Source organism: Bos javanicus, chromosome 15, assembly GCF_032452875.1.
Source record: "Bos javanicus breed banteng chromosome 15, ARS-OSU_banteng_1.0, whole genome shotgun sequence".
Taxonomy (NCBI): Eukaryota; Metazoa; Chordata; class Mammalia; order Artiodactyla; family Bovidae; genus Bos; species Bos javanicus.
Window position 1 is genome coordinate 81,086,379 of NC_083882.1, and position 23,185 is coordinate 81,109,563.

A 23,185-nucleotide genomic window follows, 5' to 3' on the forward strand; every position below is an offset into this window, starting at 1 on the left:
ATTCCAGTCCATTTTAGTTCAGGGATTCCTAAAATGTCAGTGTTCACTCTTAGCATCTCCTGCTTGACCACATCCAATTTACCTTGCTTCGTGGACCTAACATCCCAGGTTCCTGTGCAATATTGTCCTTTACGGCATCGGACTTTACCTCCACTGCCAGGCTCATCCACAACTGAGCCGTGTTTCCATGTGGGCCCAGCCTCTTCATTCTTTCTGAACTATTCCCCAGTAACATATGGCGCACCTTCCAACCTGGGGGTCTGTTCTTCCGGTGTCCTATCCTTTTGCCTTTTCATACTGTTCATGGGGTTCTCAAGGCAGTAATACCAGAGTGGCCTGCCATCCCTTCTCCAGTGGACCACATTTTGTCAGAACTCTCCGCCATGGCCCGTCCGTGTTGGGTGGCCCTACACAGCATGGCTCAGAGCTTCATTGAGTTAGACAAGGCTGTGGTCCATGTGATCATTTTGCTTAGCATATTGTGATTGGAGTTTTCATTCTGGAATCTTTGGGTTTGTAGTTCTCCCTTCTTCTGTCTGCCTTCTGTCAGATAAGGATAAAAGGCTTGTGCAACCATCCTGACGGGAGAGACCGGCTGTGGCAAACACTCGGTCTTGCTCTGGAGGGCAGGGCCATGCTCAGTATATTTTTAATCCAATTGTTTTCTATGAAGTCCTACAAGAATTTCTAGGACTAACACACAAAAAAAGACATCCTTTTTGTCATAAGGGATTGGAACGCAAAAGTCGGAAGTCAAGAGATACCTGGAGTAACAGGTAAATTTGGCCTTGGTGTACAGAATGAAGCAGGGCAAAGGCTAACAGAGTTTGCCAAGAGAACGCACTGGTCGTAGCAAACACCCTCTTCCAACAACACAAGAGAAGACTCTACACATGGACATCACCAGATGGTCAATACCGAAATCAGATTGATTGTATTCTCTGCAGCTGAAGATGGAGAAGCTCTATACAGTCAGCAAAAAGCAAGACTTGGAACTGACTGTGGCTCAGATCACGAGCTCCTTATTGCTAAATTCAGACTTAAATTGAGGAAAGTAGGGAAAGCGACTAGGCCATTCAGGTATGACCTAAATCAAATCCCTTATGATTATACAGTGGAGGTGACAAATAGATTCAAGGGATTCTGTCTGGCACACACAGTGCCTGAAGAACTACAAACAGAAGTTTGTAACGTTGGACAGGAGGCAGTGACCAAAACCATCACAAGGAAACAGACGTTCACGACGGCAAAGTGGTTGCCTGAAGAGGCTTTACAAATAGCTGTGGGAAGAAGAGAGCAGGAGGGAAAGGAGAAAGGGGAAGATCTCCCCAATGAATGCAGAGGTCCAGAGAACAGCAAGGGGAGAGAAGAAGGCCTTCCTCAAGGATGAGTGCAAAGAAATAGAGGCAGACAACAGCATGGGAAAGACTAGAGTTCTCCTCAAGAAAACTGGAGATACCAGGCATCCTTTCATGTAAAGACGGGCACAATAAAGGACAGAAACAGCAAGGACCTAGCAGAAGAGGATTATTAAGAGGTGGCAAGAATACACAGAACTGTACAAAAAGATCTTAATGGGCCGAATAATCACAACACTAGAGCCAGACATCCTGGAGTGTGAAGTCAAGTGGGCCTTAAGAAGCATCACTACAAACAAAGCTAGTGGAGGTGATGGAATTCCAGCTGAGCTGCATAAAATTCTAAACGATGATGCTGTTAAAGTGCTTCACTCAATACACGAGCAAATATGGAAAACTCAGCAGTGCCCACAGGACTGGAAAAGGTCAGTTTTCATTCCAGTCCCAAAGGAAGGCAATGCCAAAGAATGTTCAAACCATACAATTACACTCATTTCATATACTGGCAAGGTAATGCACAAAAGCCTTCGAGATATGCTTCAGCAGTATGTGAACCGAGAACTTCCAGATGTATAAGCTGGACTCAGAAAAGGCAGAGGAACCAGAGATCACATTGCCAACATCCTTGGATCAGAGAGAAAGAAAGGGAATTCCAGGAAAATGTCTGCTTTATTGCTAAAGCCTTTGACTGCATGGATCACAATAAACTGTGAAATTCTTAAAGAGATGGGAATACCGGACCACCTGACCTGCCTCCTAAGAAATCTGTATGCAGGTCAGGAAGCAACAGTTAGAACTGGACATGGAACAATGGATTGGTTCAAAATAGGAAAAGCATTATGTCAAGGCTATATATTGTCACCCTGCTTATTTAACTTATATGCAGAGTACATCGTGAGAAATGCCAGGCTGGATGAATCACAAGCTGGAATAAAGATTGCCGGGAAAAATATCAATAGCCTCAGATATGCAGATGACACTACCCGTATGGCAGAAATTGAAGAAGAACTAAAGAGCCTCTTGATAAAAGTGAAAGAGGATAGAGAAAGGAGAGAGAAAAAAGTTGGCTTAAAGCTCAACATTCAGAAAACTAAGATCATGGCATCCAGTCCCATCACTTCCTGCAAAATAGAAGGGGAAAAGTGGAAACAGTGACAGATTTTCTTTTCCTGGGCTCCAAAATCACTGCAGATGGTGACTGCTGCCTCGAAATTAAAACACGCTTACTCCTTGGAAGAAAAGCTATGACCAACCTAGACAGCATAATAAAAAGCACTTTGTCACTTTGCTGACAAAGATTGGTATAATCAAAGCTATGGTTTTTCCTTTAGCCATGTTCAAATGTGAGCATTGGACTCTAAAGAAAGCTGAGCGCCAAAGCATTGATGCTTTTGAACTGTGGTGTTGGAGAAGACTCTTGGGAGAATCCCTGGGACTGCAAGCAGATCCAACCAGTCCATCCTAAAGGAACTCAGTCCTGAATATCCATTGGAAGGACTGATGTTGAAGCTGAAACTGCAATACTTTGGCCACCTGATGCAAAGAGCTGACTCATTTGAAAAGACCCTGATGCTGGGAAAGATGGAAGGTGGGAGGAGAAGGGGACGACAGAGGATGAGATGGTTGGATGGCATCACCGGCTCAATGGACATGGGTTTGGGTGGACTCCGGGACTTAGTAAAGGACAGAAAGTCTGGTGTGCTGCTGTCCATGGGGTCGCAAAGATGGGACATGACTGAGCACCTGAACAGCAGCAGGCAGGTGGGAGAATAGAAAACCGGCCAGTCTCCGAGGTGAAAACAGCTCAGGGCTGGAAGAGCCAGGCGCCCTGAGAGACCCTTTCTCCTTGCCCCATCATATGGGGGCCCCAGGCACGACCTCATGGCTCCTCCCAGTTCTCAAATCTGACACAACCCCTGCATTTTGGAAAGCCGCCACTCTGCCCCTAAACCACAGGCCTTATTGAATCCAAACAAATAGGGCTCCTCAACAGGGGCATCCTCCCCCAGACCCTGGGGGGGCCTTCAGGAGCAGGACCCCCGCCCAGTCGCTGCTGCCACCAGGGGCCACTGCAGAGAAACCCCCCAGTGCCACCCGCTCCCACCCCGCCGGCAGGAGTCCCGCTCCAGCTGTTACTTCTCAAAGTCCCCCTGCCCTGCCCGCAAAGCCAGAACAAGGGCTTCCAGGATTCTCCAACCAGAGGACTCCTCCAAAGTGCGCAGCAAAGAGACAACAGTCAGGAGATGCTGTGAGAACGTGGCTTTATGAACCGGGGAGGCTTCGGGGCAAGAGGGCCGAGGGTGAAGCGGGCAGGCAAGGGGGTGGGGGGCAGGGTCTCCCACCTCCAGCTTAGTAGGAGCAGACGAAGGGCAGCCGCCTTTTGCATGAAGCTCGTCGCCAGTGACCCCCTGCAGGCAGAGAGCACAGTGCTGTCAGTCCACCTGAGTGTGGCCTGTGTCCCCCAGTGCCCGGCCAGGCACCTCTCAGCTGACCTTTGCCGGCCAAGCCGAGGGCCGTGTGTCTCCCCATGTCCCAGCTAGCCACGATCACTGATCTCTTCTCTTGCAGAGACAGTGTGCTAAGGGCTTCCTAAGGACTGTCCTTCCATCCTCACAGTGATGCCAGGAGATCAGGGCTGCCAGCACTCCCACTTCACAGATGGGAAAACTGAGGCTCGGGGGAGTGATAACCTGCCCTGATCTCAGCAGACAAGCAGTGAATGGAGCCAGATGTGGACCTCGGCCATCTGACTGCAGCCCGTGTGGTCTTCGCCCCTGTTCTAAACTCCCGCACGTCGGGCAGCCGTGCTGTTGGGAGCTGGGGAATCATCTGTCAGCTGGCCCTAGTTCCCACATCTTTCCCGTGTCCCTCGGCCACACTTCGCATTATCGAGTGCCCCTCCTGTTTGTCCCACACTCTCTCCTTGCCACCGACCCATCAGAGGAAGGGAGGGAGCCTCGCTGAGTCTGGAGGACACAGAGCCCCCAGCCCGTCCAGGACCCCTCACTGTGGCTCTGAAGATCCCTGCACCTCAGCCCTGCTCACACACAGGGCGGGGTTCTCCAGTGGGGGAGGCTGTGTGAGGGGAGGCGTGTCTGTGCAGCTCACAGGGGCGTGTGTGTGGGTCCACCCCCCCACCACCACCTTGCCCAGGCGCCTGGCCCCCTCACCTCTGGTGCACAGGGCCACACAACGGCCTCTCCCAAACCTAGGTTGTCCTGCAGCCCAGAATGCAAAATTCCAGTAACTCCCATCAGTCCAGAAAAATCTCCTGCACCGTAACTACAGAAGAGAGAGGCTGGGTCAGAGGGCGGAGGTCCAGGAAGACAGGTGCTGGGGCTCCTAAGTCCCCTGAGCATCCCTCCTGGACGTCTATAATCTCCTCTCACTGTGTCACCTGGATAGGACCCCACCGTACAGACCCACCCCCAACGGTTTACAGGTAATGACACGGAAGAGAAAACATCGCTTCCAGCTCTCACGCAGAGCAGGCTTCTCAAACTTCACTGAGCAGACATATCTCCTGGCGATCTGGTGGAAATGTGGATTCTGATCCAGGACGTCTGGGGTGCGGCCCAGGATCCTGTATTTCAACAAGCTACCGGGTGATGCTGATACTCTGGTCCCGGGACCACAGCTGAGAGCACTTACTCAGGCACAGCCCCCAGGGTCACTCTGAGAGAAGGACCCCCTCAGAGATGAGGACACCGAAATACGGAGGCAGGCATTCAGCCACTAAGGGACCAAGCTGGGTGTGAACTCTTGTCTCCTGACTCCAGTGACAGACTGGTAGACATTTCACAGCCAGCTCTGGTGGAGAGTGTGAGGCAGACGAAAGAAAGAACCCTGTTTATGATAACTGTCCATTTCTCTGTGCAAACGCACCCACCAGGGCAGATTTCAAGCTGCAAGCGTGAAGCCACTGAACACGGGTGAAGAGGAGAAGCGCTCAGTCATCACGTCTCCTACGTCAGCACAAGCCGGCTTCTGGGGCCAGGATGAGGCTCGGTGGGGCAGGTGGTGCCTTGAGGCACTCAGAAACGCCCGAGCCCCGGGCCTTCCCTGGTGGTCCAGTGGTGAAGAAGCTGCCTGCCCTTGCAGGGGCCGTGGGTTCGATCCCTGGTTCTGGAAGACCCCACGTGCCGCAGAGCACCCACTCGCGCTCCCACTGCTGAGTGGGGCTCTCGATTCTGTGCGCCCCAACAAGCAAAGCCACCTCAATAAGAAACCCATGCCCCACAGCCAGAGGGTGCCCCAACCACACCTAGAGAAAGCCCGTGTGTGGGCAAATATGAATACAAGAAAAAGGCTTTTAAAAGATAGGGGATTGACTTCCCAGTATTAAACCAACCTTTTTATAAAGGACAGAAAGAAAGAGCTTCCTCTCCCTGGACACGGGCCCCTCACTTACCCGACCTCTGATGAAGCCTCCGATCCAGACCTGTCCGTAGTTGGTCGTTGTGCTCAAGCGATGGATGATAAGGTTGACATTAAAGTTGTGGATGGAGGCGAGGTTGCCTCGGTAGCACTTCCTGCAGACTCTCTGCAGAGAGAACAGGCGGGAGAGAAAATTCACTGTTTTCATGTTAAGTTCCTGAGTCTCCAGGACAGACCCCACATCCATTTGCAAATCAGAAATCAGGTATCTACTGCTCCCCCTGAATCCCATCTCTTGTGCCTTTCTTTGGGCTTCCCTGGTGGCTCAGCTGGTAAACAATCCGCCTACAATGCGGGAGACTTGGGTTTGATTCCTGGGTTGGGAAGATCCCCTGCAGAAGGAAATGGCAACCCACTCCAGTACTCTTGCCTGGAAAATTCCATGCACAGAAGACCCTGGTTGGCTACAGTCCATCGGGTCGCAAATGTCGGACACAACTGAGCAACTTTACTTTCTTTCTTTCACTTTCTTTTCTGATGCATATTAGGCTAAGAGAACCACTAGTCTAAATAACAAGAAACAGAACATTGAATCCAATCCCGTCTCTCCATCCCAGGTCCCCCGTAGCAGCCTCGCTGCCATATACCTGAGCTTTCCTAAACCGCCTTGGGGTCCCCACCAGCCTGTAGCGGCAGGTCTTGCACTCAGGACTGCCCAGAAGTTGCACTGTCTCCTCTTCCTTGGGGCACTGCACGTCCTCATCTAAGTCATCTGGGTCTGAGGCCCCCTCATCATCGTGGGTGTCCTCGGCTTCCTCTCTTCCCGACTCAAGCACCTCACCACTCAGGGCCAGCTCTCCTTCCTGCCCCCCTGAGCCTTCAGAGTCCTGGCTCAGGTCTGCCTGTGTCTCCAGATCACCCAGATGGGGGACATCCTTCTCTGGAAAAAAGAAATACCCCAGCATCAGACCAGGTACCACCTTCCTCCAGGACCACGGACAGCTCTGATAGCTCCACCCAGTCTTACTACGGACGCCATCTGGAACCAAAGACGGGAAGGATCCCTTGGGGGTTGGATGAGCCAGAATTCTTGCATCACACACACAGTTGCATGAGAACCTGATCCCAGCTGACACCACGTGTGGGTAATTTGGGAGTGAGAGATGTGAGAAGCCCTCATCTTCACAGAGGGGTGTTTTTCCTTGGAAAGGAGCCCTGGGGGAATGTTCAGGTCACAGCTCTGGGTCCAGGAGAAATCTAACTAGAGAGGGGCTGGGGCAACTGAACAGTGGGCTGTGGCCCTGGACCTACCAGAACAAAAAATGATGCAAGAAAGATGAGCGGAAGATGGATGAGAAGGGAAGGGGAGCACTCACCCAGATAGAGAGCAGAACCTGTCCCCAGCAGCAGAAGGAGCAGGAGCAGGCAGCCTTTCATGTTCCTACAGTCGTCTTATGACAGACACACAGCTCCACGATCCCTCCTGAGGTCTTCCCTTGTGTCTGCACGGCCCCTGGAACACAGTGGAGAGGCAGGGTCTGCTCAACTGGTAGATTAAAGGGCAAAGTAGAGAGCTTCCTTGTCTCCCAGCGAACAGACCCCGAGCTGGAGGATCAGGGGAAGAACAGGGGGTTGTCAGCCCAAGTCCCTTTTCCTGAGAGAACATCACTGCTCCCTGGGACAGAGCTCAGCTCAGACCAGCATTCCTGCAAGAACAAGCGTGCTCACCTTCAGGGCCAGAGTCAGACACACTGGGGAAGAAGGGGGAGGACAGGGGTCATTAAGGTGCACAGGACCGGAGTCCCTGCTGGTTCCCATACAGAGCCTGGGTTCTTCCCAGCCCTGGACCTGTCCTCCCGGGGAAGCCGAGGGAGTCTTACCTCCTGAGAGTCTGAAGCCTCTGCTCTCAGCCTCTGGCTGTTGGCACACAGAAGCTGCCCTTATACCAGGGTTTGGGGAAGTGGGAAGAGGCCAGGAGGATTGCCCCAGGCTCGGGGGTTGGTCAGTGGGGCTGATAAGAGGTTGTCTCAGTCCTCCCACCCTTGGGCCCTGCACTCTGTTGGGACGTCAGGGACCTGCCTCCTGTTTGGCCATAGATGTCCCAACACCCTAGTAGGCTCCAGAAGCCCCCGTGACTACTGTCCAGACTGAATTTTTATCAGTGCCCCTAAAGGGTGCAGGTCTGTACAATCCTCCTCAGTCCCAGAAGCAGCCTTCCCTGGGTCAGTTTTCCAGCAAATGCCATGGAGGATCCGGGGGCAGGGAGACCAGGGGGAGGAGGGGGAGGTAAGGGAGGCTCGGCCCTCCTGAGCTCTTGTTAGGCCGTGTGTGCACGCTTCCTGTGTGTCACATCCCTGGATCCTCACCTTCCTCACCTCGGTCCCACGAGGACGTGCGATCAGCCCAACTTCACTGATGTGAAGAGTGAGATTCAGAGAGGGCAGGGGACTTGCCAAGGTTGTGTGGGAAGTGGGGGAGCTGGGATTACTAAGCCTTTGAGGCTCAAAACCTTCTCTCCCTCTCTGTGTCTGTCTCTCCCCCTCTTTCCCTTCTTCACTCTCTTCCTGTTTCTCCCTCTCCTCTCTCTCCATCTCTTTCTCATCTTTAAGATGAAAAACGCATGCTCTTTCCTTTATACCGTGGCTCTCGATCAAGGCTCTCAGCCTTTGCACAATTATTGTTGGGAGTCAAATCATTCTTTGATGGGGGTCGGTGGAGGGGTTCTCCTATGTTTTGTAGAAAGTTCAGCACCGTTAAGTCACTCTGATACATCTCCACACATTTCCAAATGTCCTCAAGAAAGCAAAACTGCCTCTCTCAAGTTCACTGACCTAGTTCAGGCCTTGTTGTCCAGCCTAGAGGCAGATCTTCTCATAAGGAAGCAACAGCTGGAGTGGAGACCTTCGTACTGAGTCTTCCCATTCTCTGTGGGCCACGCTTCCCTTCCAATCCACCAGCCCCCACGGTCGGCACAAGAGGCAGCAAATGAGGCACTCAGCTCAGTTGCAGAGTTCAAGGGGACACTAAATAATTCAGTAGTCAAGATAAGTAAACATTTCATGCAATCTTTCTTAAAAGTCAGAATCACTGCGAAAGTACCGTGATGAACAAACGTCAAGTATTCATCAGTCAAGTTCCAGCCACATTCACTGCAATCCAAGGAGAGGCCAGCAAGGGCTGAGGCTTGATTTTGCCGGACATCATGGCCCAGAGCCCATGGACCTGTCAGGGTGTTGCCTCCACTCTGGGGTAGCCTAGCTGGGCAGTATTTTTGTACCTTGGATTCCAGCCCAGCGCTCAGGGCACCAGTGACAGGTCACCTAGGCTTTCTTGCCTGGCCTCTGCTCTCCCCGGGGCCCTGCAAATGAAGAAGTGTCTGAGAGGCCACTTCTGGGCTGATTACAGAGTAACGGTCTCAGCCGTTATCTCCCGGGGCCAACGGACCTGACCCTCAGCTTATCTACCTGACTTGGGGCTTGGGGGGAATTGGTCAATTCCAGAGAGGGAAAACCTGGTCTTCAGATTTCAAGCTGGAGACTTCCCTTGGAGGAGGAGTGGAGGCCTAGGCACCCCTCCATTATTCTGCCAGTCCTGGGCCCAGGCCAGGGACACCATTCCACACAGCAGCTGGGATGACCAATAACATCGGCTGGTGTTGCAAACCAACGCCATGATATGCTTTTCAAGCGCTGTTTCATGTAAACGTCCCTGTTTCACACATTAGGAAACAGCCTCTCAGAGAGCTGAAATAAGTTGCCCAAGACCACACGACAAGTCAGAGACAGGCCTTCCGGCTCCTTATCCGCCTGCCTACCCTTGGCCTCCTGTCCCTGGAATCCCATCCCTCTCGCCGGCCTCTCCCCTAGGCTGACCCTGGGCGAAGACATCCCAGTGACTTCAGGGGCCCCCTCGACATCATGATGATGTGGCCCAGTGTGAAACTGGAAACAGCTCTCTAGGCCTTGCCACGAGGCAGGCAGAGTCTTACTTCCCCAACCAAGGATCGGTCCCACACGCCCTGCAGGGGAAGCTCAGAGTCTTAACCATGGGGCTGGAAGTCTGGACATAACATTTCTGGAGCTCCACACCATCCCAACGCTGTGCTTCAGTAAGGCTTTTGTATCCTTATCCTACCCTCTTAGTCTTTCCGTTCACCTGAGGGCCTTAGGCACCGCCGTTCTAGTCGACAGATCCATCAGAGAGGGGAAGTGACTTGCCCAAGGCCACATGGCGAGGTCGAAGACGCATGTCTGAGCCTAGTGAGTGACTCCCATGACCTTGCTGTCTTTGATTTGCTCAACTGTTACCCATTAGGTAATGGCGCCTACCTTTTCAGCATCCGTGAAACCCCACCTCTGGAGCTTACCGCGGCATCTCTGTTCGTAGGGGTTTCAGCTCTGCCCCTTGTGTGAGGTCCGTCAGCCCCACGTCTCGCAGAGGGCAGTGTGCTGTGTTGTAAAATGCAATCGCCACTCCAGAGTCAGCCACTCGGGTCTCAATATTCCCATCCACAAACCAAGGCTGATGACAGCGCCTACCTCTAACGAGATCCGCTCCAGTAACGCTCTGAGGACAGTGCCAGGCATGTGGGCTCGGGGTAGCCTTTGTAAGGAAACCAGGACCCAACTGTCCCCCTGGTCAACTACTACACACCGAGAGTTGGCTGAGTGCTGGGGTCCAGCCCCAATGGATCCAGGGAATTCGAAGCAGGGACGGGGTCAGCGAACTGGATACAATAGCTTTAATTAAATATTAATTAGAGATATGAAGAGTAATAGAATAAGGAAGGCTCAGTAGGAAAATTCAGCGGAGAAAAGAGGCTGAATAACTTGGTTTACATGGAAAGCTAATAAAGTTCCAAGACAAGGAATTTCATCACCTACATAGGCCGCAGGCGTCCTCCCGTTCTCCCGAAGGAGAGGAGACACTAAGGCCTCCCCGGTCAGATCTTGGAAGCCCAGGCACAATTAGTAGGCTTGACGAGCCTCCACGGTCCAGATGGGAATTCAGCCAGAAGGCGAGAGAAAGAACGACATGGGGAGACCAAGCTTCGGTGAACAAGGCCCGCACTTTATATTCCAAAGTAGTTTTTATACCTTAAGTTGTACATAGAGGATAATGGGGGAAGGGGTAGAGTCATGCAAGGACAGCAGTCCTTGATCTTAATCGAAGCCAGGCTTTCAAACTTGTCATATGCAAAAGTTTAGGTGATTTACATCATCTTCTGGCCAGGAGGCCTGTTAACATTTTATGACCCTTTCTTCAGAAAACTTATTTTTCTCAAAAGGTGATTATTCTAAAGTCAGGCGCCACCCTCCGAAAGCATTAGATAAAGTTGCATTCCTATAGGGCAAAGGTGTGTTGGGCTATAACAAGAAGAGAATTAACTCAAGGGTCCAAGGTTACAAACATTAAAGCTCCTCCTTACATTCCTATGCACCAATTATATTAATCAATACACTCCCAGGGACACAGTAGGTAAGGCATATGGAAACTTAGCAGCAAACATTGGCCCAACAAGTGAAAAACCCTTCACCAATACAATTTCTAATCAATCTTTTAACTGCTCAAAGGAATCTGTATTTAGATAGTTTAGAACATCTCATGCCTCTCATGGTTGGGAGGCTGTGAACAATCAAATGTGGCCGGAAGAACCTGTTCAGGCAGGCTAGAGGACTTCCAAAGGAGTCTGTAGGTTGAAACACTCTTGTCACGCCCAGGAACATTACCAACTGGAGCTGTAAGTTAACTCTTTTTCAGAGAGAGGTGGTGGGGGACAGCCCCCTGTAAAGTCAGAGGTGTAGGTGAGAGCACAAAGCAGTAAAGTAGGCAGACTCTGGTTTTGGGGGTGGGTGCTTGAGAATTTCCAGGGGGACTCCTGAGGCTCGATCCCGCCTTTGTGTATGCTGAGCCTTCTTCCTCATGACCTTTGCCACGGGTGGAGTTCCTCACACTCAGCTCGCGGCAGCTGAGGGCCCGCTCTGTGTTCAGGATGATGTAAGGAACTCCAGGGACTCTGCTGTAAAGACACCAGCTGAACTGCCCAGAGCTTAGTTAGCGTCGTTTTGCAGGGGAGGGTGACAGGAAGCCCACATGTGGGGATATCAGGCCAGCGCTCCTACTGTATTTAAAATGTATCTAAGGATGCGTAAGATGCGGCCTGTCGCCTGCACTGTATCGTAGACTGCGCGGGGAATTGTCCCAGAGGAGACTCACCCTGTGATGGAGCCACGTCAAGACACAGGATCTTTCCAGGAGCCCAAATGCCTCCTTGTTGATTTAACCCCCAGAGATAGAAGTCACACCTCTGCCTCTAACACACCGCCAACAGAAGAGATTTGTGAGGAACGAGATGAAGTCTCCCTGAGCACAAAGTCAGAGCCCAGCACATATTTAATGCTTCATAAACGAGGGACTTTGTTGCTCTTTATGATTAATTCTGGAACAAAGAGAAGCAACGCCTCCCCACAGCAGAACACAAAGTCCCTGAGGACAGGAGCGAAAGCTCTGCTCCAGCACAGGGCTGAACCCGTAAGTTGTGTCGGAAAACCGCCGTCATGGAAATCTAGACAACAGCAGGTACAGTGGACCTTGGTTTGATTTCTTAATTTTTTACCTCACTCTGCAAACTTGCGTAAGTAGCCTCTCCTATCGGGGCCACACTCAAAACATTAAGGTTCTTGATTTGCTTAAGGCCTTGGGGTGGGACTTCCCTGGTGATCCATTGGCTGAGACTCCAAGCTCCCAAATCAGGGGCCGGGGTTCCATCCCTGGTCAGGGAATTAGATCCCACTTGCTGCCACGAACAGAGCCTGTGAGACACAGCTCCTGAGCGCCTGAGTTCTACAGTTCAGGGCCACAGCTAGAGAAGCCTTTGAGCTCCAAGGAAGACCCAACACAGCCAAATCAAATACATAAAAAATGAAATTATTTTTAAGTGAGGTTTTTCCTTTGCCTCTAAGACCGTTGGACCTTCTATACTTCTGTGAATTTCAGCAATTCTGGAGAAAAGGGCTTCACGGCATTGATGCCTTACTTTCTCACCGCACCCCCAGCAGAGGGTTCAGGACGCCCTCCTTCCTCACCTCGGACTGGGACTCCCTCGGCTCCAGCGAGGTTGGAATCCTGTGCCCCAAGGGGAACACAAGAGTAGAGGACTCGGGGCTTCCCTGATGGTCCAGTGGTTACGAGTCCACCTTGCAAGGCAAGGGACACTGGTCCAGTCCCTGGTCTGGGAAGATGCCAGGTGTCGCGGGGCAACTGAGCCCTGAGCTGCAACTAGAGGGTAGTCCTCACTGTTGCAACCAGAGAGAGCCTGCGCGCAGTGATGAAGACCAGCACAGCCACACGCAAATGACTCTTTTAAAAGGTAGTGCACGGTCTCCTGCCTCCCCTCCATGTGTATCCCATGTGATCATGTCCAGGAAGCAGCCAACACTTCCAGCCATGAAATCCTGCTGACTGAAAGGCCACACTCTGGAGATCCTTGCATCCCTCCATGGGTCACATTCTGATGGTCAGCCTGGGGCACAAACCAGGTCACCACTTCTCTAAGCCTGGTTCTGTCAAAGAGACAATAGTTACTGATCACACAAGGCCATCCTCGAAGGTGCCTGCCACAGCTAGGGGCTTCCCAGTTAGCACGAGTGGTAACTAAGCCACCTGAAAAGGCAGGTGACGTAAGAGACATGAGTTCAATCACTGGGTTGGGAAGATCCCCTGGAGGAGCGCACGTCAACCCAGACCAGCATTCCTGCCTAGAGAATCCCATGGATGGAGGAGCCTGACCAGCTGCAGTCCATGGGGTCACAGAGAGTTGGGTATGACGGAAGTGCCTTAGCACACGTGCCTGCACTCACAACGGCTGGGGTGCTTTACAGATGCACAATAAGCAGAAACAAATAGCAGATTCTTTTGTGTTCCCTGGAGAAAGAATGACAACCCGCTCCAGTATTCTTGCCTGGAGAATTCTATGGACAGAAGAGCCTGGCAGGCTTCAGTCCATAGGCTCGAAAATAGTTGAACACAACTGAGCAAATTTCACTTGGTGCTTGTATGGCAATCATCCTTATGTTCCTGAAGCTGTGTCTTATCATATTCTGAGACCTCACACAGAGTTGTACATATTTTAATAACAGTTTGACTTATGCTAAGTCCCCAGATACAGACCCTGAAAGAATTTGAGCAAGTAGAGTATTTGGGAGGTGCTGGAACTCAGAGGAGGGTTCACACGGGGAAGAGAAGTCAGCCAATACACTGTGTGTGATAAAGCCAGCTTCCTCAGTGGATAACTGCAAGTTGATCCTGCTGGGAAACCCTGGGAAGTGGTGCCCAATACACGCCCCAGAATTATTCTACTCGAGGGGGCAAAGGACTGCAATTCTCACACACTCACTCCTGGGAGCTGTGGACTGTTCCCAGGGGCTTGTTACTATCCAGGCACACTAAGGCAATAGCCGTTTGTGGGAGAAAATACCCTCAGACATGGAGATGCAAGTACAGTGCGTTGAGAGTCCAACTTGAAGACGGGAGACGGGACCAGGGAAGTCCTGCCAAACATTTAGGATCAGGATATGTGTGTGGAAGTCCCGCTCGGTCTCCGACTGTCCAACCTGGGCAGGAAGACAAGCCTGACTCCTCATCCGTAGGATGGGGTGGCCACGCCTGCCTTCCTCTTGTTAGAGCCAGAGGGATGCATATGTCCCTGGGACACAGAGAATGTGAGGGTGACCATCGATATGGGTCTGCATTTCAGCTGGCCAGCAGGTGTCCAGCATGGTCCAGCCCCCCTTTAAGGGGGATGCCGGGCAGGCAGCAGCAGCAGCAGGCACGGACAGGCCAGCGCTGCCTACCTGCTTCCCTTCCCAGGCCGCAGCCCCTCTCCTTCCCTCTCGCCTCCTCAGGGGTCGCTGGATACCCTTCACTAGCTTGCCATCAGTGCCTGGAATTTGCGTCCCGGGCAGCCGGCCATCCCTGGGGCAGCGGCTACATGTGTGACCCTGGGCACCTGAGGGGAGGTGGGAGAGGGGTGACCGACAGCAAGCCTAGAGGGGAGGGGCTAGGAAGAGCCAGACCTCCGGAGAGGGGCCTCCTGGGTCTCTAGACTCATCTCCACCTCGGTGTGGGGTGGGGAGGGAAAGACCCTCCTGGGGCTGAGTCAGGGGAACAAGAGGCTGAGAGCCCTTCCTGCTGTGTCTTCACAGGACACCCTGCAGTCACTCACTGAGGCTCAGCCTCCTGTTCCACTCTTTCTACTGAGGTGGATCATCTGGGCAGCCTCCACCTGGGCCCTCCCACCCCCAGCAATAAAAGTGCTTTCCTGAAACGGATTTCTTTTCCTTCCAGACACTGATCTTCTCTGCTTAGCCCCACCCAAGAGCTTTCTGCCTTGTAAAGATCATGTCTCCCCACCCTACTGTGTTCCATAAAAAGGACTAGAAGTTATCACTCTGAAGGAGACTGTAGTGTGGGGTCCATGGGGCCTTCTTAGAGAGAGAGGAAGGGGCCCACATATTGTTTCCATAGGACACCCCATTACTGGGCATGTGCTTTGCAGGTGCTACCAGTGGCAGATGTGACTGCTGATGGAAGGAAGGTCTGATGCTATAAAGAGCAATATTGCATAGGAACCTGGAATGTTAGGTCCATGAATCAAGGCAAATTGGAAGTGGTCAAACAGAAGATGGCAAGAGTGAACATTGACATTTTAGGAATCAGTGAACTAAAATGGACTGGAATGGGTGAATTTACTCAGATGACCATTATATCTACTACTGTGGGCGAGAATCCATTAGAAGAAATGGAGTAGCCATCATAGTCAACAAAAGAGTCCCAAATGCAGTACTTGGATGCAATCTCAAAAACGACAGAATGATCTCTGTTCCTTTCCAAGTCAAACCATTCAATATCACGGTAATCCAAGTCTATGTCCCGATAACTAATGCTGAAGAAGCTGAAGTTGAATGGTTCTATGAACACCTTCAAGACCTTCTAGAACTAACACCCAAAACACATGTCGTTTTCATTATAGGCGACTGGAATGCAAAAGTAAGAAGTCAAGAAACACCTGGAGTAACAGGCAAATTTGGCCTTGGAGTACAGAATGAAGCAGGACAAAGGCTAATAGAGTTTTGCCAAAAACTATGTTCTTTGCAGCCAAAGATGGAGAAGCTCTGTACACTCAGCAAAAACAAGACTGGGAGCTGACTGTGGTTCAGTTCATGAACTCCTTTTGCCAAATTCAGATTTAAATTGAAGAAAGTAGGGAAAACCACTACACCATTCAGGTATGACCTAAATCAAATCCCTAACGATTATACAGTGGAAGTGGGAAATAGAATCAAGGGATTGGATCTGATAAATAGAGTGCCTGAAGAACTATGGACGGAGGTTCGTGACATTGTACAGGAGACAGGGATCAAGACCATCTCCAAGAAAAAGAAATGCAAAAAGGCAAAATGTCTGTCTGAGGAGGCCTTACAAATAGCTGTGAAAAGAAGGGAAGTGAAAAGCAAAGGAGAAAAGGAAAGATATACTTATTTGAATGCAGAGTTCCAGTGAATAGCAACTAGAGCTAAGAAGGCTTTCCTCAGTGATCAGTGCAAAGAAATAGAGGAAAACAACAGAATGGGAAAGACTAGAGATCTCTTCAAGAAAATTGGAGATACCGAGGAAACATTTCATGCAAAGATGGGCTCGATAAAGGACAGAAACCGTATGGACCTAACAGAGGCAGAAGATGTTAAGAAGAGGTGGCAAGAATACACAGAAGAACTGTACAAAAAAGATCATCATGACCCAGATAATGATGATAGTATGATCACTCACCTAGAGCCAGACATCCTGGAATGTGAAGTCAAGTGGACCTTAGGAAGCATCACTACGAACAAAGCTAGTGGAGGTGATAGAATTCCAGTTGAGCTCTTAAAAATCCTAAAAAATGATGCTGGGAAAGTGCTTCACTCAATATTCCAGCAATTTTGGAAAACTCAGCAGGGGCCACAGGACCAGAAAAGGTCAGTTTTCATTCCAATCCCAAAGAAAGGCAATGCCAAAGAATGCTCAAACTACCGCACAATTGCACTCATATCACACGCTAGTAAAGTAATGCTCAAAATTCTCCAAGAACCGTAAACTTCCAAATGTTCAAGCTGGATCTAGAAAAGGCAGAGGAACCAGAGATCACATTGCCAACATCCTCTGGATCATCAAAAAAGCAAGAGAGTTCCAGAAAAACATCTACTTCTGCTTTATTAACTATGCCAAAGCCTTTGACTGTGTGGGTCACAACAAACTGTGGAAGATTCTTCAAGAGATGGGAATACCAACCCACCTGACCTGCCTCTTGAGAAATCTGTATGCAGGTCAGGAAGCAACAGTTAGAACTGGACATGGAACAACAGACGTGTTCCAAATAGGAAAAGGAGTGCGTCAAGGCTGTATATTGTCACCCTGCTTACTTAGCTTATATGCAGAGTACATCACGAGAAACGCTGGGCTGGAAGAAACACAAGCTGGAATCAAGATTGCCGGGAGAAATATCAATAATCTCAGATATGAGTTGACACCACCTTTATGGCAGAAAGTGAAGAAGAACTAAATAGCCTCTTGATGAAAGTGAAAGAGGAGAGTGAAAAAGTTGGCTTAAAGCTCAACATTCAGAAAATGAAGATCATGGCATCTGGTCCCATCACGTCATGGCAAATAGATGGGGAAACAGTGACAGACTTTATTTGGGGGGGCTCCAAAATCACTGCCTTGTCTAACTCAGTGAAACTAAGCCATGCCCGTGGGTCAACCCAAGATGGGCGGGTCATGGTGGAGAGATCTGACAGAATGTGGTCCGCTGGAGAAGGGAATGGCAAACCACTTCAGTATTCTTGCCTTGAGAACCCCATGAACAGTATGAAAAGGCAAAATAATAGGATACTGAAAGAGGAACTCCCCAGGTCAGTAGGTGCCCAATATGCTACTGGAGATCAGTGGAGAAATAACTCCAGAAAGAATGAAGGGATGGAGCCAAAGCAAAAAGAATACCCAGCTGTGGATGTGACTGGGATAGAAGCAAGGTCCGATGCTGTAAAGAGCAATATTGCATAGGAACCTGGAATGTCAGGTCCATGAATCAAGGCAAATTGGAAGTGGTCAAACAAGAGATGGCAAGAGTGAATGTCGACATTCTAGGAATCAGGGAACTAAAATGGGCTGGAATGGGTGAATTTAACTCAGATGACCATTATATCTACTACTGCGGGCAGGAATCCCTTAGAAGAAATGGAGTAGCCATCATGGTCAACAAAAGAGTCCGAAATGCAGTACTCGGATGCAATCTCAAAAACAACAGAATGATCTCTGTTCGTTTCCAAGGCAAACCATTCAATATCACAGTAATCCAAGTCTATGCCCCAACCAGTAACGCTGAAGAAGCTGAAGTTGAACGGTTCTATGAAGACCTACAAGACCTTTTAGAACTAACACCCAAAAAAGATGTCCTTTTCATTATAGGGGACTGGAATGCAAAAGTAAGAAGTCAAGAAACACCTGGAGTAACAGGCAAATTTGGCCTTGGAGTACAGAATGAAGCAGGGCAAAGACTAATAGAGTTTTGCCAAGAAAATGCACTGATCATAACAAACACCCTCTTCCAACAACACAAGAGAAGACTCTACACATGGACATCACCAGATGGTCAACACCGAAGTCAGATTGATTAAATTCTTTGCAGCCAAAGATGGAGAAGCTCTATACAGTCAGCAAAAACAAGACCAGGAGCTAACTGTGGCTCAGATCATGAACTCCTTATTGCCAAATTCAGACTTAAATTTAAGAAAGTAGGGAAAACCACTAGACCATTCAGGTATGACCTAAATCAAATCCCTTATGATTATACAGTGGAAGTGAGAAATAGATTTAAGGGCCTAGATCTGATAGATAGAGTGCCTGATGAACTATGGAATGAGGTTTGTGACATTGTACAGGAGACAGGGATCAAGACCATCCCTGTGGAAAAGAAATGCAAAAAAGCAAAATGGCTGTCTGGGGAGGCCTTACAAATAGCTGTGAAAAAAGAGAAGCGAAAAGCAAAGGAGAAAAGGAAAGATATAAACATCTGAATGCAGAGTTCCAAAGAATAGCAAGAAGAGATAAGAAAGCCTTCTTAAGCGATCAATGCAAAGAAATAGAGGAAAACAACAGAATGGGAAAGACTAGAGATCTCTTCAAGAAAATTAGAGATACTAAGGGAACATTTCATGCAAAGATGGGCACAATAAAGGACAGAAATGGTATGGACCTAACAGAGGCAGAAGATGTTCAGAAGAGATGGCAAGAATACACAGAAGAACTGTACAAAAAAGATCTTCATGACCCAGATAATCACGATGGTGCGATCACTCATCTAGAGCCAGACATCCTGGAATGTGAAGTCAAGTGGGCCTTAGAAAACATCACTACGAACAAAGCTAGTGGAGGTGATAGAATTCCAGTTGAGCTATTTCAAATCCTGAAAGATGATGCTGTGAAAGTGCTGCACTCAATATGCCAGCAAATTTGGAAAACTCAGCAGTGGCCACAGGACTGGAAAAGGTCAGTTTTCATTCCAATCCCAAAGACAGGCAATGCCAAAGAATGCTCAAACTACCACACGATTGCACTCATGTCACACGCTAATAAAGTAATGCTCAAAATTCTCCAAGCCAGGCTTCAGCAATATGTGAACCATGAACTTCCTGATGTTCAAGCTGGTTTTAGAAAAGGCAGAGGAACCAGAGATCAAATTGCCAACATCTGCTGGATCATGGAAAAAGCAAGAGGGTTCCAGAAAAACATCTATTTCTGCTTTATTGACTATGCCAAAGCCTTTGACTGTGTGGATCACAATAAACTGTGGAAAATTCTGAAAGAGATGGGAATACCAGGCCACCTGATCTGCCTCTTGAGAAATCTGTATGCAGGTCAGGAAGCAACAGTTAGAACTAGACATGGAACAACAGACTGGTTCCAAATAGGAAAAGGAGTGCGTCAAGGCTGTATATTGTCACCCTGCTTATTTAACTTCTATGCAGAGTACATCATGAGAAACGGTGGACTGGAAGAAGCACAAGCTGGAATCAAGATTGCCGGGAGAAATATCAATGACCTCAGATATGCAGATGACACCACCCTTGTGGCAGAAAGTGAAGAGGAACTCAAAAGCCTCTTGATGAAAGTGAAAGTGGAGAGTCAAAAAGTTGGCTTAAAGCTCAACATTCAGAAAATGAAGATCATGGCATCTGGTCCCATCACTTCATGGGAAATAGATGGGGAAACAATGGAAACAGCGTCAGACTTTATTTTTGGGGGCTCCAAAATCACTTCAGATGGTGACTGCAGCCATGAAATTAAAAGACGCTTACTCCTTGGAAGGAAAGTTATGACCAACCTAGATAGCATATTCAAAAGCAGAGACATTACTTAGCCAACAAAGGTTCATCTAGTCAAGGCTATGGTTTTTCCTGTGGTCATGTATGGATGTGAGAGTTGGACTGTGAAGAAGGCTGAGCGCCTTGATGCTTTTGAAGTGTGGTGTTGGAGAAGACTCTTGAGAGTCCCTTGGACTGCAAGGAGATCCAACCAGTCCATTCTGAAGGAGATCAGCCCTGGGATTTCTTTGGAAGGAATGATGCTAAAGCTGAAACTCCAGTACTTTGGCCACCTCATGCGAAGAGTTGACTCACTGGAAAAGACTCTGATGCTGGGAGGGATTGGGGGCAGGAGAAGGGGACGACAGAGGATGAGATGGCTGGATGGCATCACTGACTTGATGGATGTGAGTCTGGGTGAACTCTGGGAGTTGGTGATGGACAGGGAGGCCTGGCGTGGTGTGATTCATGGGGTCGCAAAGAGTCAGACACGACTGAGCGACTGAACTGAACTGAAAAATCACTGCAGATGGTGACTGCAGCCATGAAATTAAAAGATGCTTGCTCCTTGGAAGAAAAGTTATGACCAACCTAGACAGCTTATTAAAAAGCAGAGACATTACTTTTCCAACAAAGGTCCATCTAGTCAAGACTATGTTTTTTCCAATAGTCATGTATGGATGCGTGAGTTGGACTATAAAGAAAGCTGAATGCCGAAGAATTGATGCCTTTGAACTGTGTTGTTGGAGAAGACTCTTCAGAGTCTTTTGGACTGCAAGGAGATCCAACCAGTCCATCCGAAAGGAGATCAGCCCTGGGTGTTCATTGGAAGGACTGATGCTGAAGCTGAAACTCCAATACTTTGGCCACCTGATGCGAAGAGATGACTCACTTGAAAAGATCCTGATGCTGGGAAAGATTGAGGCAGGAAGAGAAGGGGACTAGAGGATGAGATGGTTGGATGGCGTCATCGACTCAATGGGCATGAGTTTGAGCAAGCTCTGGGAGTTGGTGATGGACAGGGAAGCCTAGTGTGCTGCAGTCCAGGAGGTCGCAAAGTGTCAGACACAACTGAGCGACTGATCTGATTGAATGGAGCTCACCACCCCCACTGCACACACTCAGCCCAGAGGAACCCAGGCTCCCGCATGAGGTCCTGGTGGTTAAGAGCATGAACTTAGGGTCAGGCAGTTGAGGGGTTGGTACTGGTTCCATCATCTACTAACTTTCTTCGTTTGAGATACGGATGCACCGCACACATAACTCATGGGGTCGTTATGAGGATTAAAGGACATAATGCACAGAAAATGCCTAGCCCAGAACACTCAGTGAGCTCACGGCAAAAGAAGCAACCCTTCGATCATCATTTGCATCTTGCAGAAAGGACAGCATTGAGAATGTCACAGTAGGGCACGACTGCAGGCTCGCAGGAGCCTGAGGCGTCCATGCAAGTCCCGCTCTAGACTCCCTGCTCCTTTACGAGCAGAGATCCTGAAACAGGGGGTGGCCAGGGAGGAAGGTGGCTCTGCGACTCTGATCCCAGAAACTGTAGAAAGGAGTCAAGACAGAAAGGCTAAAGGCCAAGGAGACTGACTCAGATGAAAAGCTGAAGTCCCAAGTAGAAGACCCGGAAGTAGAGAGAATTTCACCTGGGATTTGTCCTGCAATGGAGAACGCAGCTGGACACACACACACACGAGCCACACCATTCGGTGACCTTGAGAGTGAGGTGGAGAAAGAGAAAGCATGAGTAGATACACACACTCAGGGATGTACACGGACATACGAGCATCTCCATAGAGATGTAGAAAATGTGCACACAAGCAACACACAAATACACGCTGACTCACACAGATTTGTGCATATTTACAAGCACAGATTCACATATACACAGACATATACAGGTGTATGAAGACTACTCATGCACACACCAAGACACCCACACACCCATGTACACAGGTGCCCCAGACATCCTTGAGCACCCTCCCTGGGCCCCACGGAGAGCCACACCCCCAGGAAGTCTCTCTCACTCTCTCTCTCACGACCCAGGGCTCTCTGCCCTCTGAACCCAGTTTGCAGTCTCAGCTTCCTGCTTCTTCAAGCTCTGATCCTTCCTGGAGCCCAGCCTGGGATGAAGCTAAGAGCAGGAACACTGTTCTGTCTCAGTGATTCCCGGACCGAGAATATGGAAGAAGCCGGGAGACCCGGGGCTGGAGAGCCAGCCCGGGAGCCACCTGGCTGCACACGGCCTGACTTGGGCCCCATGCCCCTCAGGGAGCGAGGCAGCTCCCTGCTGAGACCATGGCCCCTCCAGGGAGGGGAGGGAGGCTGGGGACAAGAGAGGGGACGCAGGATGGAGGGCAGTGAGGAGGACAGCCTCCCATGAGGATATGGTTGGGGAGCCGTCTCGCAGAGAGCTGGGCCTCGGACTCACCTCCAGGTGGCTGAATTAAATTCTGAACCAAAGCCACCCATTCCAGTCCATTTTAGTTCAGGGATTCCTAAAATGTCAGTGTTCACTCTTAGCATCTCCTGTTTGACCACATCCAATTTACCTTGCTTCGTGGACCTAACATCCCAGGTTCCTGTGCAATATTGTCCTTTACGGCATCGGACTTTACCTCCACCGCCAGGCTCATCCACAACTGAGCCGTGTTTCCACGTGGGCCCAGCCTCTTCGTTCTTTATGAACTATTCCCCACAGGCATATTGGGCACCTTCCAACCTGGGGGCTCTTCTTCCAGCGTCCTATCCTTTTGCCTTTTCATACTGTTCATGGGGTTCTCAAGGCAGTAATACCGGAGTGGCCTGCCATCCCTTCTCCAGTGGACCACGTTTTGTCAGAACTCTCCGCCATGGCCCGTCCGTGTTGGGTGGCCCTACACGGCATGGCTCAGAGCTTCATTGAGTTAGACAAGGCTGTGGTCCGTGTGATCATTTTGCTTAGCGTATTGTGATTGGAGTTTTCATTCTGGAGTCTTTGGGTTTGTAGTTCTCCCTTCTTCTGTCTGCCTTCTGTCAGATAAGGATAAAAGGCTTGTGCAACCATCC

The 23,185-nt window shown here is 49.8% G+C and overlaps 1 protein-coding gene across 5 annotated transcripts; it reads right to left on the bottom strand.

The window, feature by feature from the left end:
• Window positions 1-3,602: 3,602 nt before the first annotated feature.
• Window positions 3,603-12,211, bottom strand: LOC133227100 (proteoglycan 3-like). Of its 5 annotated transcripts, none has more exons than XM_061381523.1 (7): window positions 11,952-12,211; window positions 8,567-8,758; window positions 7,112-7,248; window positions 6,383-6,675; window positions 5,770-5,901; window positions 4,529-4,640; window positions 3,603-3,766 (listed from the first exon to the last, which is right to left on the bottom strand). In XM_061381523.1, exons 3-7 carry the CDS (start codon window positions 7,170-7,172, stop codon window positions 3,708-3,710), a joined length of 657 nt encoding a protein of 218 aa, XP_061237507.1. In that variant the 5' UTR covers window positions 7,173-7,248; window positions 8,567-8,758; window positions 11,952-12,211; the 3' UTR covers window positions 3,603-3,707. The 5 variants fall into 5 exon arrangements, with proteins under 5 accessions (XP_061237507.1, XP_061237504.1, XP_061237508.1 ...); XM_061381520.1 differs by having other exon boundaries at window positions 9,013-12,211; XM_061381524.1 differs by lacking the exon at window positions 8,567-8,758.
• Window positions 12,212-23,185: the final 10,974 nt, after the last annotated feature.

Excerpts from the sequence above, each read along its gene's own strand:
- LOC133227100 (XM_061381524.1), bottom strand. The coding sequence starts at position 7,172 with ATGAAAGGCTGCCTGCTCCTGCTCCTTCTGCTGCTGGGGACAGGTTCT. Across the intron at positions 4,641-5,769 it reads GAGGCTTCATCAGAGGTCGG|TTACGGTGCAGGAGATTTTT; the intron begins GTAAGTGAGGGG and ends TCTCTTCTGTAG. Across the intron at positions 3,767-4,528 it reads TGTGGCCCTGTGCACCAGAG|GGGGTCACTGGCGACGAGCT; the intron begins GTGAGGGGGCCA and ends CTCTGCCTGCAG.